This window comes from Calidris pugnax, unplaced genomic scaffold, assembly GCF_001431845.1.
Source record: "Calidris pugnax isolate Ruff unplaced genomic scaffold, ASM143184v1 scaffold518, whole genome shotgun sequence".
Classification (NCBI taxonomy): Eukaryota; Metazoa; Chordata; class Aves; order Charadriiformes; family Scolopacidae; genus Calidris; species Calidris pugnax.
Window position 1 is genome coordinate 481,518 of NW_015091362.1, and position 16,750 is coordinate 498,267.

Below are 16,750 nucleotides of genomic sequence, written 5' to 3' on the forward strand. Positions count from 1 at the left end.
CCTTGATGGGGAAACATGCTGATTTAATCACCAAGAACAGCAAAAACATACCTGACAATGAGACCAAATTTCAGCCTGGTTGAGAGCCAGTGTGGGTGAACTGGTGCTCTCAGCCAGCTCCTGTGTAACATGCTGCTGAATCTGAACAAATCTTCTCCTTCTGAAGCAACCAGCATCAGCAAACATATGTTCAGTGCTCTTGCCTGGAATATAGCAAACCTATGAGAAGCCCTGCTAGACCTACCCACAAACTTGGACAGCTCCCCCTGACACCACCTTTCTTTCAGATGCAAAACACAGTGCTGGAAACTCTGAAACAAAGGACAAAGGTTCTTGAGTTCTCAACCACCCTGAGCACTCCGCACTGACACTGCACTCCTTCCTCCAACATCTGTACCCCAGCCTCCAAAGCACTGAACAAGTGTGCTACACCAGCAAGCAGAAGCCCTCACAGACCAATAAAGAGGAGTAACAGAGCATATCAATACACGCACCAAAAAGCCTGTGAACATGCCAAGGGGTAGAAGCAACTTAAAAAGAAATTCAGACTTGTTTATCAAGAAAACACAATATGGGAGGACACACAGAAAACCAATAGCTGAAGCCTAGCTAAGGCTTGAAAAAGAGTACAAATGCCATGTCTTCAGGGATGGCCCAACTCATCCTCCCCCAAACCACAATGGGAGCACTTAGCTGACTCCACAGATTTTCAAGACATCTAACTGGGTAAGAAATCCCCAATTGGTACTGATTAAATACTGTGAAAAACAAGCTGAGATCAGACACATATTGGGAGGGCAAAACAAGTAGTCTTCAAGCTCAATTCAAGAGGAAAGATGAGCTTGTACCTTTCAAGGCCTTATGCACTTTCTAAACAGTAAGGAAAAACCTCCAAGATGCCCAAACTGCTGGCATTAATTCTGGTAAGAACCCAAGTGACATTCAAAAGCTCAGACAGCATAACTCTCCAAAGAGGGTAAGCAATAACTGGCAACTTCAGACTACTGCTGTCAAAGCACAGTAGACAATACAGAAATAGATTTCTTGTGGACACAAGGGTGAAACTATCCTCTTCTGGAAAGATGCAAGTATCTGGAAATTCATAATCAGAGTGCCGACCGCAGCAGTTCCTACCCCTCACTCCTGGACTAGCCTGTGTCCCTTCTACTTTCCTGTATGCCAAAATGGAATTGCTGTCAACGCCCTCTCTCTCGGAGGGAGAGACAAGCTTACTGCAGTTAGAGCAATGCCGAGTGGAAAGAAAGCATCTAGGAGAACGAATATCATGGAGGACAACAGCTATGGGGTTTCATCTTGTCACTACTGAGACAAAGTCCTGACAGCATGAGCAATCAAACTAGGGAGACTGAGAGTCTAAACTTTAACACAGTAGCACAACACTAACAACACTAATCTTGTTTTCAATACTCAAGAGCCTCAACCAGAATCAAACCTCTTCGTAATCCTTTTACTCACACAACAGAAGAAATTGAAGAGGTGTCATTACAATAAGGTAACACAACAGGTGTCATCATTTCCCTACTGTAGGCATCCAGTGCAGAGTCATGCTCTTTCTGGTAACTGAGGATGTTTGCAGCCAGCCAGCACTGAGGAGTAGCTGATCTGATGCACAGAGTTTCAAGAACTCGGTTCAGCTGGGACAGTGTGTTTGTCCTTAATTACAGCTAGTTTCTCTGGGATCTCTCTGTTGAGGACTGCATTACTGGAGCAGTCCCACTACTCCATCATCTGAACTCCACCACCAGGTACACCAAGGGACCTTTCAGCACATATGGAGGCACTGCCTGATGGCCAGAGCTCTCTCCCTTTAGTGTCCTGACATCAGACACTGTCACAAAGCCTTTCATGACAGCTTTGATGTCTCAACCAAGCCCTAAGAACCAAAAAGTACACACTGTACTCCCTGGAGTTTGAGTCTAGGAGGTGATGCACCAGGAACTGAAGTGCAATTCCAATACATTATGATTCTAGATACAAAAATGCAACCTTTGACTAAAAGTTCTAAAGATGCAAAATTCACTTTGCACTTTGGTAAGGAGCAGACTCTGTATTGACTACTCTGCTGGCATACACAATTTTTTTTTCCTCTTCAACAGGGTTGTCATCACATCCAAACAACCTGAAAGTCCTGAACTAGCATTTCAGGGCATAAGCCACCGCCATGAAAGGCAGGTAAGTGGGGCTCTGACATGAAATGCTTTCCAAAGCACTTCTATCTGAGAAGCAATACTGGCCTGCTGTGTTTGGTAGTGAGCACAGAAATCAAAGCCAGCCCTCTGATCAAACAACAGACTTCTGCTTAAGTGCCAACATAGCAACTAATATACATAAAACAAAAGCTTGGACCTCTGAAGGTCCAGCACTGGGAAAAGCAGATATCAGCAAACTAAAAGTTTTCTATTCACATAAAAGGTCAGAGAGTGATCCTGTTCATGCAGCAGCAGGTGAAAGGAGCTGGGGAAAAAAAGAAATCTGCTGTCCTCTACAAATCCACACTTGGGGGTGCAGGGGCACAGGAGTCTGTCACCACTGCCATTGCTAAGAGAAAACAAGTCCCCAGCTCTTACAAGTCTTGGTTCACAAACCCTGAAAACAGAAATTGACAGAGATAAGAGTCAAGGAAACATGGACTTTCTGACCCAGGTTTCAAAAGCTTAGCAAGCAAAGGAAAACTTTCAGAACTGGACAGTTAATAACTAAAAGTTCTTAGACCAAAGAACTGCAAAACTCTATGCTTAAGATAGGTCATTTAAGATTAACTGTTTTTGAAAAACAAACAACACGGCTTGGTTTTGGACATGCAGCATATCCAAAGCTCAAGTTCAAGCCAAGGGTTATGCGGAAAGTAGAGCAGCTCTTGAATTCCCTCCCACAGAGTTTTCCCATGCAAGAGCTGCTTAGTCCCATACCTTGAGATACTGTTATTGTCCAAACATGTCAGAAAGGTAACAGCCACGGACACAAGTCATTAGGCTTACTCAAACACGACCTATACTAAACTGCATCTTTAATAAGCCTACATTACAGACAGGCTAAGAAATCTCATTTTTGTAGGCATGACTTTTTTGCTGTATAAACAAAGCTCAAGAATACAAGAAATCCATGCAGATTTAGACTGAAGCCCCACCTACACAGTTCTTGGTTACACAGGAAAGCCAACACAACATACAAGTATGATTAATGTTCGTACTTCATGTTCTTTCCGTGAAGAGTCATGTTTACTCATTTTCACAATTCCAACCCCTAGTACCTAGAAAGTAGACAAATACTCTGCACACAACCACGATGTTTTAGAACAAGTCCCCTGTGTCTAAGGCAGTGCTCTATCCTTCTGGGATGTCCAGGTGCTTTTCAACACTGTGACTTCCACATGGCAGGTTCCAGAGCATAAAGTATAATCATATCTAACCCACACAGACTCTCCAATAAAAGACAACCATAGCTGATTTCAGGAGACAGGAGATAATCTTGAGGAGCTAATAAAACCAAATTAATTCCTGTATTTAAGAAGTCTTTGACTCCAGCGATTTCCATCATATGCCTCATTCAGTGACCTTTATTAAATGCTGATTTTTTGAGCTGACTTTCTAAAGTGAACAGAGTTGGAAGGCTCAAAGTTAGCCCAAGTAACTTTTAGGCCCGTTTTTCCCTTCCCTTGACTGCAGTGGTTAGTCAAGAAAAGTGCTCTTCCTCACAACTGAAGTCTGCAAGACAGGCTCCAGAGTAGTCTTCATAGTGTGGAATATGTTTCCCACCAATTTCTTTAATTCTAAAGCTGACCACGCTCAAATGTGCACGGGCTGTAACAATTTCAATCAGAGTTTAAAGCCTATGAGTTCACAACAACAACGGGAATGGAAATAGTAAGGAACCACCTTGGGTATTCTGTACTGCAAAGGATTTCTCTCTCCATGATGTCTGCTCTGCAATCCATGTATAGCACAGAACTTAAAGTATGAATTCAGGAGTACCACAGTCTGAAGTCCCACTACATTTGAGTAGTACTATTTTCCAGACACAGATAGCACCAGTACGCTTCTTTTTAAGGGCCAGCACAACATATCAGCATCTACTGCCCAATTCAACCACTGGTATACAAACTTTTATAAATTAACTACTTTCCTACAAACCAATGACCAGGACTCTAAATATTGTACCAATACAAAATGTTTAAGATATTAAAAACTTAAGAGTTAATATAATATGAATGGTTTTAAAAAAATACCAGGTTTTTAATCTGTCACGGGCTTCCAACTGGGCTCCCACCTCAAAGTTGATCCCTCTTCTATTCGGAGGATGTTTTGTCATTTTGTAATATCAACACTGCTGATTTTATTCCCCTGAAAAATGCAATTAAATATCAATCACTAATCAAGACATACACAAAATAAGCTTATGCACTATAATCCCCCAAAGCTATATGTTAAGGGACCTCTGTATTTTTAGTTTGCAGAAAGTAATGGTGGCAATTATCTCTTAAACAAGAGTTCCCAACTGACAGCATACAGAATGTGTTCAAAATGGTAGCTCCTGGACCATTAAAGATTGAAATTCAACCTTTGTCCACAACTCCAACGTCCAGGTCAATTAAAAACTCTTAACCCAATGTTTATTCACAACTGAGATAGAAGTTTCATTATATTCTCTCCCCCTCCCGGTTTTGATGAAAACAAGAAATCCAGTAAACAGGAACTGGGCAAAACCAAACACAATAACAATCCTTCAGCTAACATGTTAGTGAAACACTGAAGAACACTATGTCACCTCATCACTAGAAATGCAATAGAGTTCAAAGACATTAGAAATACATAGTTTCTTGCAAATGTGCAAGTAATACAGACAGTTTTTTAAAACTGATTACAATTTTAGAAGACTGTCTATACAGCTTGCATATCTGCATTGCTTTCTTCCCAATTCTCCACCACTTTAACCAGAAAATAAAAAGACCCTTCAGTAAGACTGGTTTCCAACAGTTAATACAAAGGTTTAAAGATCTTGCCAAAGTAGTTTTTCTCAAGGTATATTTAGTGAAAAGCCTGATCAAGAGCTATTTTTTCCCCAAACTTTTGTCAGTTTCCCACAATTATAAAAGATACAAATTATGATCCATTCCTGTAGTCTTCAAGCTCACAAGATCCAAAAACAGAAATGAATTTTATTCAATACTGTCCTCCTTACAGTAAGGCTGTATCCCAAAGAGTTAATTACAGATGTATAAAATAAACACATGTTAAATTAGAAAACTTTCTAGTTTTACACTACAAGACTAAGAATATATGCACTGACAACAAAAATAAGCAGCAGCCTTTTGGTTCACACAACACATAAACAGCAATGATATAGCTGCATCTATAAAAGGATTAACACTATTTTATGAAGAACTACTCTAACTTCAAGTGTGGTTGAGAGATCTTTAGGAAAGTCATACAGCTTCTACTGTAAGGAAAAGCTACTCCATTGACACACTTTACACAAGGCCATTTGGCAAGGGCTGGTCCTGGTGGCACCCCCACCACCTCAAGTAACCACATTGCAAAGAAACTGCTCTACCAGATGATCTCCTCTACAGTGTCACTTTTAGGTTTGTCTTCACTATCATTAAAGCAGCCTGCAACAGTACAGGAAAAAAACATGCTACTGACTGTAAGGTCAATTCCCAGTGATCCACAACAGTGATCTACAACAAAAGAAACAAAAAGTTTTAGCCACCTAGGAGCTGAGAAAGATACTCTAGAAAAGTAACTTGCACTCTGATAAACTGCAAGTTTGCCTGGCATGGATCCAAATCAGTCCAGGAATGACTCGTCTTCTAATGTGTCTAGAGGTTGGGGCAGGGGGCCATTTACCTACCACCTCCATACCTTGTAATTGGGAAAGGAGAGGAGGGAAGGAAATTAAGGAAAAATTAGGCTGGTTGGGGTTTTACAATCTGATGAAAAATAAACAGTAAGAATTAAAGAAGATAATCTGGAAATCCAAATGGCAAAAGCAAAGCTATTCTTTTTTTAAAAAGTTTATCTACCCTCATCTCAAACATCCACTATTTTCTCTGCAGATTTACATCATAAAAATGCCACTTTCTCACACTAGCAATAGAATTTCATGCTTCCAAACGTGGAACAGACACACATTTTGCTTAACACTTGTAGGAGTAATTACAGCTGCAAAACAACTCTTGTCCTAGTAAACTTATTTCTCCTTTTCACATACAAAGACAACATACTCCTAGAAGTACATTATTGAAGCTCTCTACAGTTGCCCCTTCGGTAACGGCTGCAATCCTAAAGAACAGGAGTCATTTCAGCTCACCTACATGAAGCTGAAGAGGACCATACACATCTCCCAACTTCACTAACAGGATCTCATACAACAGGGCTTCCATAAATAAATGTCAATTTTGGTGAAGAAGGCCTTGCTATAGTTTCAGTCAAATATTAAAAAAACCTACAAGTTATCACAAGTAAAGGGAAACCTGAAAGAACAGCAGAAGCCATTTAACTCTATTTACAGAGGCTGCAAGGTCTGTGAGAAGACTGAACTCTGCCCACTTTTACAGCCAGAGGCAGCTGAACTCCAGCATTTGTCAGAGGAGACACCTTCAGCACCTCACCAACTTGGCCAAGCCTGTTACAAGGCCACTGATCAGAAAGTTCAAAGACAAGAAATGGCATGGGCAAAAATCTTCCCCTCTCCCCAAAAACCTCGGCCCCTTCCCCTCAAAGTTCTCTTCTCTCTCCCCTCCCAAATTATGAAACCAGGGCTGCTTTGGGTTCTCTCTCCCACCCTGTGACTGGATTTAACTGGATCCAGCAGTACCTGTATTCAACAAGCCTCCCAAAGCAGGCTGGCTTTTTATACTTGCAGCTCATGTCAGGAACAGCTTCCTCAAGCAGAATCATACTTAGTAGAACATTACATGAGATACATTTTACCCTGAAACATACAGCCTTAGAGCAAGACTGAAACCATATGATATGATATCCACTGGGAACAATCACATCACACCTCACAAACAAGGCCCATGGGCAGCACTAAGGCCCATCCATATTTCACCAGCACAACCGCGACCATAAGGAGAGCTTAGTTTCTCAGAAAGAAACCCTCAACACAGGGGCTTGCCTCTGCTTTGAGATTTTGTGTCAGCCTCTGTGCCCTCCTGCAAGGACTACTTAAAACCCTTGAACTACATCAAAAGAGACTGTTAAAAAACAACCCCAGACTAATCAGACACAGTCATAGTTATGAATTGGAAATACAAACACTTTACCAGAACATCTCTTCCTTATTTTCTTCAGCAGAAAATGAATTTGTACTAACTTAGTAACTAAACTAAGACATGAGGAGACTTTTCACTTTGGTAACTCTGGGAATCCACTTTTCTCAACTGCTCAAGACCACAGTTAAAACACAGGAGAGTTACCAGGCCTACCCCAAAGCTAGCTGTACAGCTTTTCTCCAAAACTTCTTATTCTACTCTAAGGATTAGACTTGTTTCAGGAACAAATACTCCAGGATTTAGACAAATCACTACTTCCAACAGAAAATATATCTAAATCTGCATCACTGAAACCACACTTCTCTGTTTTTTAAAAGGGAGAGCCTTCCCCACAGACGTCACCATGAGGTAATTTAACTTTTAAAGACAGTAACTGTTCAGAGACTTACAGGTACCAACCAGGAATGCACATTTATATCAGGGCAATGCAGAAGAGAATACACTTACACTGACCCCCTCAGGGATCATGGGTTTTGTCTTCAAAAACAAGCTTTCTGCTCTGCCAACAGCACAGGCCCCGTACACCCACACCTGCAGTCTCTTCAGTTCTAAGCTCTGTCAGTGCTGAGCCCCAAACCTGACACACCACCAAGTTCCAACATTAGAGGGCTCCTCTGGAAGCTGGAGAAATCTTGCATATTATCATACAAATAAAAACAAAGCAGTTATGGCAAACTTTCTCTTGCACTAATAACAGCCTCTATTGTTTTCTCTCAGGAAACTGCAGAATCACTGCAGCCTTTTTCAAACCCTTACCTACCTTTGCAAACGCTGTTTTCCAAATCACTGGTTTGAACCAGTGATTTAAACCATTCCCTATGTATTAACACACCAAACTCCCTGCCTTTAAATCGGCACCACTTCCAGACTTGGTACTGTCTCAAAGCAGTACTTCATAAGGAGCTCAGAAGAAAGGCAATTCAATCCCACAATTCAGCCAGCCTCTCATCTCCTTCATTCTTCAGTGTATCTGTGCCAAACCCAGGGATTTCCCTCCTCCCATCAGAGCACAATACAGAAAAAAAAAAAAAACTTCAACACGAAGTAGTGCTTGCTGTCCAGTTCCTACAAAGTGCTCTACATCACTGGTGATTTTGTGGGACTAGATGGCAGGGCTTAGTGATACGGTTTAGCGATAGTTTTTGTCAGCGTTAGGCTGACGGTTGGACTAGGTGATCTGAAAGGTCCCTTCCAACCCAGGCAATTCCATGATTCTATGACAAACAGTGGTTTAATAAAAAGCACTGGCAAAAACAGGGAGTAAGGCAACTAGGAAGAGCCTGTCCCCAGTTCACCGGGTAAGTAGCACAGGTGTAACTGAACTGGGACACTGAAGGCAGCCCCAAGATTTCAACTGCAGGTCCTACACAAGCACCAAGACACAAGCTCAATTTGCTTCCCTCATGCATAGCAGTATCAGCAGTTTCTATGATAAAAGAGGTTTACAGTCAATTCCACAAAGCCTAAGCTGTCTCTGCCATTCACTCCAGCACCAGTGATCTGCTAGCCTATCTTTGTGTCCGTTTTAAAACTGCCAAGGACTAAGTCAAATCTTATTTTGCATATAAGGTTTTTATTGCTCTACAATAGTTAGTTTTGACCTTTTACTTATGCCATCTGCACACACGATAGCAAGCCTGACATCTTCATCAGTGGTAAAACAATGAAAGCCTCACCCAGTTCACCCCCTACAATTTGCACGCCCCCATCAGGAATGCTCAATCCAGAGAGGTCCATGGTCCCCACCACAATCAGAAGACCTTGCAAGTGGATGACCACAGCTGTGCTGAAACCACACACCTGCAGATGAGAAAAGGTAATGGCTATATCAGACTGCAAAACAGTATTTACAGGCACCATTTACATTATACATTCCTAATGGCATCTTATAAAGACTAAGTACAAGTCTGACAAACATTTAAACATCGCTTTGAAAAATTGTTTTGGTGCTGACTTGGGAAGCTGATTACAACAGACTTTTACTTCCTGCAGACAAAAGAAGTCTGCCTACCAGGTTTTGTCCGCAGCAGTGTTATTACCATGAAGTACGCCTCAGTGTATTTTACCCTACCTATAAAAACAGAAATGAATGCCCAACCTGTTGAAGGATTAGCCCAGAAACAGTACTAGCTCTTCATCTAAGGATCCCTACGCTCCTGCCACATGTTTTATTTATGTGTATCACTTCATCGCAAGAGGAGTACTTTTTAAGACACAACTGTAAGTTCCAGATTATGTTCTTAGCACTGGTATTTCAAAACACAATGCCTCAGATCTTAAGTCATTTTTTTATTGCAACAGGAACAGAAACAGGAGAGATTTAACCTGGACACAAAGACCATTAGACATTGCAACAAATTCCAAGGAATACTGCCTCATCTCCCTCCTTCCATCCAAAAGACATTTCAAACCAGGCACTAGACTACATGCAGTTCTTATTTGCACCATGCAGGATCCTTGACTAGATCTTAACCAGTACTCACTTCTTACCTTAAGACGTTTCCTAGACTGTCAACAACTACACAGGCAAACTCATAGACTGAGCAACACAACACTGGAATCAGATCCTGAACTGGTATTTGCAATTTCTGTAACATGAATACTCTATAGCTAATTTCTCAACACTGAAAATTCCCCCAAAGCATATGACTTAGTATTTTATTTCATAGTCCTATTTTTCCTCTGGTTTATACAAGTAAACTAACAAAATTGACACCATAAAAATCTATGTTTGCCCTCCTCTTCAAGCAGAAGCCAAGACCTACTCAAAGTATTCAGTGACAAAAGTGAAAACGTTCAAATTGGTGGTGAGCAAAGGACAGACTAACATGGAAGGAGAAATTATGAACACAGGCAATTCAACAAAAAAATCATTTTTCTATAATAAAACCTATTTGAATTACCAAGTGCAATTAAAGAAATAAATACTCATTAATGAAAAGAATTATTTTCAATCACTTGATCACCTCATTTAGCTGTTCTGGTTTCCCCTTTTTTTTCCTGCAAAACACTGAAGGTAAGAGACAAACAATCTTAAAACACCAAACAAGCAAATAGATTTGGGAAAAAGGTTTAAGTCACATGAAATAAAGTACGTTTTTCCTAAACAAAATAACAATCAAAAAAATTCTACTTCAATGAAATTGCCATTTTTTTCCTCCAATTGAAAACACATGTTTTTTGTTTTAAGAATATAATGATTTAATTTAGAGAAATACTATGCACAATGTCTCTACAAGAATTAAGAAAAACATTTTAAAGCAAAATTTTAAAAGCTGGAAGAAAAGCTACAGTTATGAAACCAAGGATTCATGCTTATACTCACCAAGAAGAAACTCGTTGCTTATACGGCTGCAAACATTCCAAACACTGTTGTAAAACTATAAGGAAGGAAAAACATAAGTCACAAGAATTCTGAGACTAGAAGTAGTTTAGTGGTCAAAAAAACATTTTCTCTACTCCCATCGCACAATAACCAATTTAATCTGAAAATATTTCCACACAGAGGGCCAGGAGGCTGCTGTGATCCAAATCGGAGAGAAACTTAGAGATCCTTACAGACAAATAGACACTATCTCTGCATATCCACATCAAGTTTCTTTACCATTTGCTTATGCTTTGCCAGACAGAAGCCACCAGTAACTTTATCATTACTCTGACTTTGGTGCACTGGAGATGTCAGAATAAACCCTTTAATTAAGCAAGTAGACAGTGTGACTACCAAACCTTGTACATGCCAGTAACTCAAAATTCAAGGTACTGTCCGCAGACATGTTATATCCCCCATAAGGGCCAAGCCGCACTTAAAGAAAATTATACCCTACCATCAGTTTTATCTTGTACATTGAGAAGGAATGATTCTAGGTGAAATGACAGGCTAAAGACCCAGCACAGGCAATCATTAGTTCACCATCTCTTCCAATGGATTGCTAAATATGAAAACAAGAGTTCCTACTGTTGAGTGTCCCTGCCCTCCTTTACCTCATTTACTACTTCTGTTAATTTGTTTTCCGTTTCTCCATTATCCCAAGTTGCAGAAATGCCTAACTGCTCTCCCCACCTTTCTGTCTAACCACTATTTGGCAGATAAGACTTTTAAGGAAGGGTATCCAAGATGTTCAAAGACACTTAAATTTCACCAATCTGCCCCAAATCTAACACCTTTTCCTCCTAGGAGTTTAATGAGAACTACTACTGAGAAACCCCCACAAATATCACTGCATCAATTATACTTTTATCACCAAACAGTCTTTAATTCTGAGTAGCTAAAAAAAGACAAAGCTTCAATTCTGAAATACCAAGTATGATAAACGGCCCATAAACAAAACCAGAACTGCCAAATCTGAGTCAAACAGTTAAAATGCCTGAGTGTTCTAGATTTGGAAGCACATCAAAATTCTTTTGCAAAGCAATTACAGCAGACTGGGAATCGCACAACTGAAATCATTGCTTCTGATGTAACATACAATTCCTACTCATACTGGTTGACTTCTGTGGCAATACCATGGTGGTTAACAGACTTTAAAGAGTCATCTTTTAGTACAGGTTATTTAAAAAAAAAAACAACAAAAACCCTATGTCAGACACAAGGCTTCAATAAGTTCAAACTATATTCTTATATATCTTATACTCAAGATACTCTTATTTAAGAAGCATGGCTGTTCAAGATATATCATGGTAATACCCACGCTTTCTGAATATTCTAAAATATCTTTTAGCTATTCAGAGAGACAGAAGAAAAAAAATCCTTCTTGCATCTAGAAATAATTCCAACTGCCACAAAAAAAAGCAGCCTAACAAATCAGGGAAAAAAATTCACATGAAACACTTATTTCATTGAAAACGCTTCTAGCAACTCAAGACTCTAAACATCTCTATGGTTTTAGATCTTCTTAGTTAAGAATGAATAAATTTTGTGTGAAGGACATTTTAAGGTGCAAAGCAATAAATCAGAGCACAAAAATTCTCTCAAGGAAATTAAGAGTTCAAATGTTTAACAACTAAAAGACCTGCAGACAGCTCAAGCAAGCTGTGTCGTTTCTTATGGAAGCACAGTCTGCAAATCATGGGTTCATCACGTCAACCCATGCATGTCCAGCCATGTGAACAAACGCAAGCCATGGTGACCAAATGCAGTCCTCTCCTGTCAACAAAAACATCCTCAGCCAGATAAACTAGTCTGCACATGGCAGAGGGACCTGCATTTTGGTCATACGAGAACTAACTAAAAGAGTTTCTTCAGAACAATTTCTTCATCCACAAATCCAATTCTTGTCAATACACGCATGGCTTCCCTGGACTGCAGGAGGAGTGGCAGAACAAGCTACAGCCACTTCAATTGTTCCGAGAAACCTAATTTAGCCTGCAGACTGGGCACCCCAAAGTAACTTCTCCTGCTTTTGTGCCCGAAGCTGCATAATACCACTTCATAATGCTGAATGCACCAAGTGTAACTGCCCTCGAGACACTTTTGCCCTGCTTAATGGGCTCACAGTGCCTTTGTTAAATAAAAATGGAATCAGGAAAAGGAAAAAAAAGTGGTTTGATTCTCATCACCATTCTATACTCCCTCAGAAGCAAAAGCAACAAAAAACCCACAGAACTCATTAGACAAACTTACTTACAGTGGGACTATATTTAAATACTCAATTTAGGGTGGTGTTGCAGCAGCCTAAGGCTGAATGCATTGAGTAACCCCAGACAAAGTGCCACCTTTTGGAGAAGGCTCTTGCACAACAGACAACGAAAGGAACCACACATAGGCTCAAAAACTCACACGACAATTGCATCATTTTACAAAGACAACAGGTTTCTTCTTAAAAGAATATACTTTTAAGAAACAGGCAGGGTCCAAGAATATGACTTTCATTTGCCTATGTATTGTCTGCTTGACTGTAACACCTAGATTGCCGAGTCTAATACCATTTCGCACTTGATGCCAATGTTTTGAAATCAGTACATTTAAGCATTAAGTAGCTCTGAAGTATTACCACCCTTCTGAAAAGCGATACCAAGGTATTCTAAAGAAGTCCACACTTAAGAAAGAAATTTAATACTTAAGGCTAAACGTTGGTCAGTAAGCTGACCAATTAATTCCTCCGTTTTGACCAGATGTCCTGCCCCAGGTTGAAGGTTGCTCTGGGTGTTCCACCAGCACACTATACACTTACAGCAGATTGCTGAACCTAAGTTTTCTCCTATCAGTGAGCATCAACATACATTTTAGCTATTAGAGGAAAAATGGAAAGTACGAAAACAATCTGGTAACAGTACCTGCAGCAGTAACTGGACTTCGACTTCTGACTCTTATAAGAAGTCTACCTGTAAAAATATCCATAAAGAAACCACTGAGAAGCATTTTTCAAAGATAATTTACAGCACCTGCAATACTGACCACTGAAAATCCCATAGAGCACTGTTTCCAGCCAGTCAGTATAGAGTGTTCTGACACTTACACGTGGCATTCTCAGTTTCATTAATCAATCGCTTCCTGACTGGACAGAACCAAATCTACCCTACTTATCAATGTGACAGTCAAAGGGAAATCTTGCAAGTTATACTGCCATGAGCTTTGAGAAAAAATTATGTCTTCATTTAAGTTAATGCATTAAGCAGACAAATAATCTGTGTATGTGTTATACTGTAAGAAGCATGAAACTCCCTCATTTTATTACAGAAGGAAAGAAAGGAGTCCACTTCAAGGCTGCTTGTAAACTTGTCCCCCAGCTCAGAGATGAAAGGGCAGCAGGGAAAAATAAAAATAAAATAAATCAGGGCATCTCTATGCAAGACTGATGACAGCAATACTGAAAAGACAGAGTTGCAATCCAGGCAAATGACTGATATAAACACAGGGAAGCACATAACAAAAGCCATTAGGAACTGGCATTACAGTGAAGCAGCAATTAGAGTCTTGCAACCTCTGCTACGCCTTTTAAGTCCAAGTAAAAGCCCTAACTCAAGCCCTATCAACAGCACCATCTTTGTGCCACTGATGCACAAGTCTAGGCTAAGGATGCTCATTTCTACATCTGGAGCACTGGAGGTGTTCAAGATAGTTTCCTGACTCCATGGGACAAGAGGATATTCTCTATTTCCTTGGGAAAGAAGTGCTAAGTATCAGAAAAACAAGTTCATTTTGAAACTGGTATTTTAACATCAGCAATAAAATCAGGAAAGCTCTTTGGTGCTAATTTCATACTGAAAAAAAAAACCAAACCCCACACTATGCATTAGTGCTTCCCCTCTTTCTTTTAATACAGGGTACCTAGCTAAAGACACAGATGGAGACAGTTATATCTCTTTTTAACCAATTTCATAAACCTACCTGAAATGAAGTTCTTAAAAAAAACAGTAAGGTAGAGACTGCAGCTAGCTACACTGAAACAAGGCGGGCTGAAAGTTCTCAATCCCAGTAAAACCACACAAAGTCACGTCAACAAACTAACAAGGCCCAAAAAGAAGGAATATCCCAACATGCATTATTTTCTGCCACACACATCTGCAGCCAGTCAACACTTGCACGATCACTTAAGTCACTAAGCGGTGCTTGCATCCACAAAAAAAAAAACCCACACACCTGAAAAGCCACCAGTTCCAAAAGGTCTTATGAAACACACAAGCCTTGTAGCTATTGGTATTTTGACAGCAAGGACAAACCACAGGTTCCAAATTGCTATTTCTTACCTGAAAAAAGGCTTTTCCTACAGGAAGCACAAGAAGTCAAACCTGTAGGCAAGCAAGGAACGGAAGTATGAAGGTGATAAGGAGTAAGCTGAAACAAAAAAAGAAAGGAGTAGACTTGTTCAGCTGTTTAATGAGCTATTACAAGCACTTCACAAGACTTCTCAATAAGATACACTAGTAAGTTTAAAGTATATGCAACTTTTTTAATTTAAAAAACACACTGCACCCACACAATTAAGCAATCATGAAGAATGAAGTTTAAATACTGATGACAACCACTTGTAGGGCTGAACAATAAGTGCTCCCCCCAGCCTGTGTATATTCTTTACCTCGGCTCACAGCACTGTTGCACAAGCACTCACATCTGCACAGGACAGTGCCAGATGGGCAGAAACCAGGAGACAAGTGGCAGCACAGCTTTCCTATAGCAACAGTGTCAGCTCCTGTTGAGGTCTGGCAAATTACAGCTACAGACAATGGCTAGCTTCTAGAGATGCAGCTATAAATAAAATATGCAGTTACAAAGAATTTATCATCCCCTACAATTAAATTATGGACTGCATCCTCCGTTCCTGACCAAGGGGGAGAATTTAGGTCAGTATCATTACCTAGGTTACCCAGGAACTACAAGAGCAAAAGAAAGCGCCTCAGAGAACTTATCCAATTAAAGGTAAGAATTAATTACATGCTTCTTACATTTCAGTCAAGGCTGCACTGTTATGAGCAATTACTATTCTAGCCTCATTCCCAACTTGACCTTAATTAATTACTCTGGATTACAGGCAAGGAGATTTTACTCTCAGGCTACTCAAGTCAAATTTTATTTCTATTCAGGAGACATCAACACAAATATCTACAAGAAAGTGAACTGAAGTCTTCCAGAAACTGACTTAGGTCAAATAACGAGTAGTCATCTAATCCACCTTCAATTCCAGAACTATTGAAGAAGTCAGACAAAAATTAAGGAGAGAATTACCAGTGATATTCATAGCAAGTGTTCTCATTTGGCTTTTTTTTTCCTGGAAACTGTGAAGGGATCCTTACTCATTATAGAAAATTAAAGGAACTCAGGTCAAAAGCACTGCTGTTACAGAGATGCTCAGTTACAAGCTTCTGTACAGATACCTACAAAAGTTACTTCAAGTCATGAGCCTTGTTTTTAACATTTAGGTTTATTCTTCCACTGCATACAATACCAAATTCTGTATGCAGATAGAAGACACTTGTTTTATCCAGCTTGGACTCGTCAACATTCAAATATACCTCCTGATCTATTTTCAAGTATTTAGGCTAGAAACACTAGCCTGGGATCACAGAAACATCTTTGTGCTCCTGGGAAGATTTTCAATAAGTAATGGAGATATAACTGTTTTCCAAAATTGTACTGACAACCCTCTTTGATTGATCATCCCCTACTACAGCCAGTTTGCACATCCCCGCCAATCCAACCGGTACACTAACCCACTTCAGTGGCAACAAGCCATACCTGTACCTAGGCCTGTCAGGAAACAATACAGTGCCTCCCAACACTATGCATTAAACAGGTATGACACGGAGCAGCTTTCGGGCTAGTGCAAGGATCCACTGTTATTTCTGTTCCGTAAGGACATTCTGAAGGGACAAGACACAGCGGGATGGAGAAGTGCTCCCGACTTCACGGGACACGGGAAAGCCAGAACCCGCCGGCTGACCCGCCCGCAGGTACCTGCCCCTGCCGGGCTCCTGCCATCCCGCGGGGCCGGGCGCGGAGCAGCCGCCGGGGCCCCG

General features: G+C 40.4%; 1 protein-coding gene across 5 annotated transcripts in view; it reads right to left on the minus strand.

Moving 5' to 3' along the window:
- Positions 1-16,750, minus strand: part of PHF20 (PHD finger protein 20) — a 77,934-nt gene that overhangs the window by 60,380 nt on the left and 804 nt on the right. For 3 of the 5 annotated variants that reach the window (XM_014961173.1, XM_014961172.1, XM_014961169.1), the window contains exons 2-6: positions 14,984-15,071; positions 13,571-13,618; positions 10,623-10,677; positions 8,974-9,097; positions 4,247-4,361 (exon numbers count right to left, since the gene is read on the minus strand). In XM_014961173.1, coding sequence (XP_014816659.1) covers positions 4,247-4,329 — 83 coding nt within the window. In that variant the 5' untranslated portion in view covers positions 4,330-4,361; positions 8,974-9,097; positions 10,623-10,677; positions 13,571-13,618; positions 14,984-15,071. Of the gene's footprint in view, positions 1-4,246; positions 4,362-8,973; positions 9,098-10,622; positions 10,678-13,570; positions 13,619-14,983; positions 15,072-15,312; positions 15,451-16,750 lie in introns of those variants that run through there. The other 2 variants (XM_014961170.1, XM_014961171.1) reach the window with 2 other exon arrangements.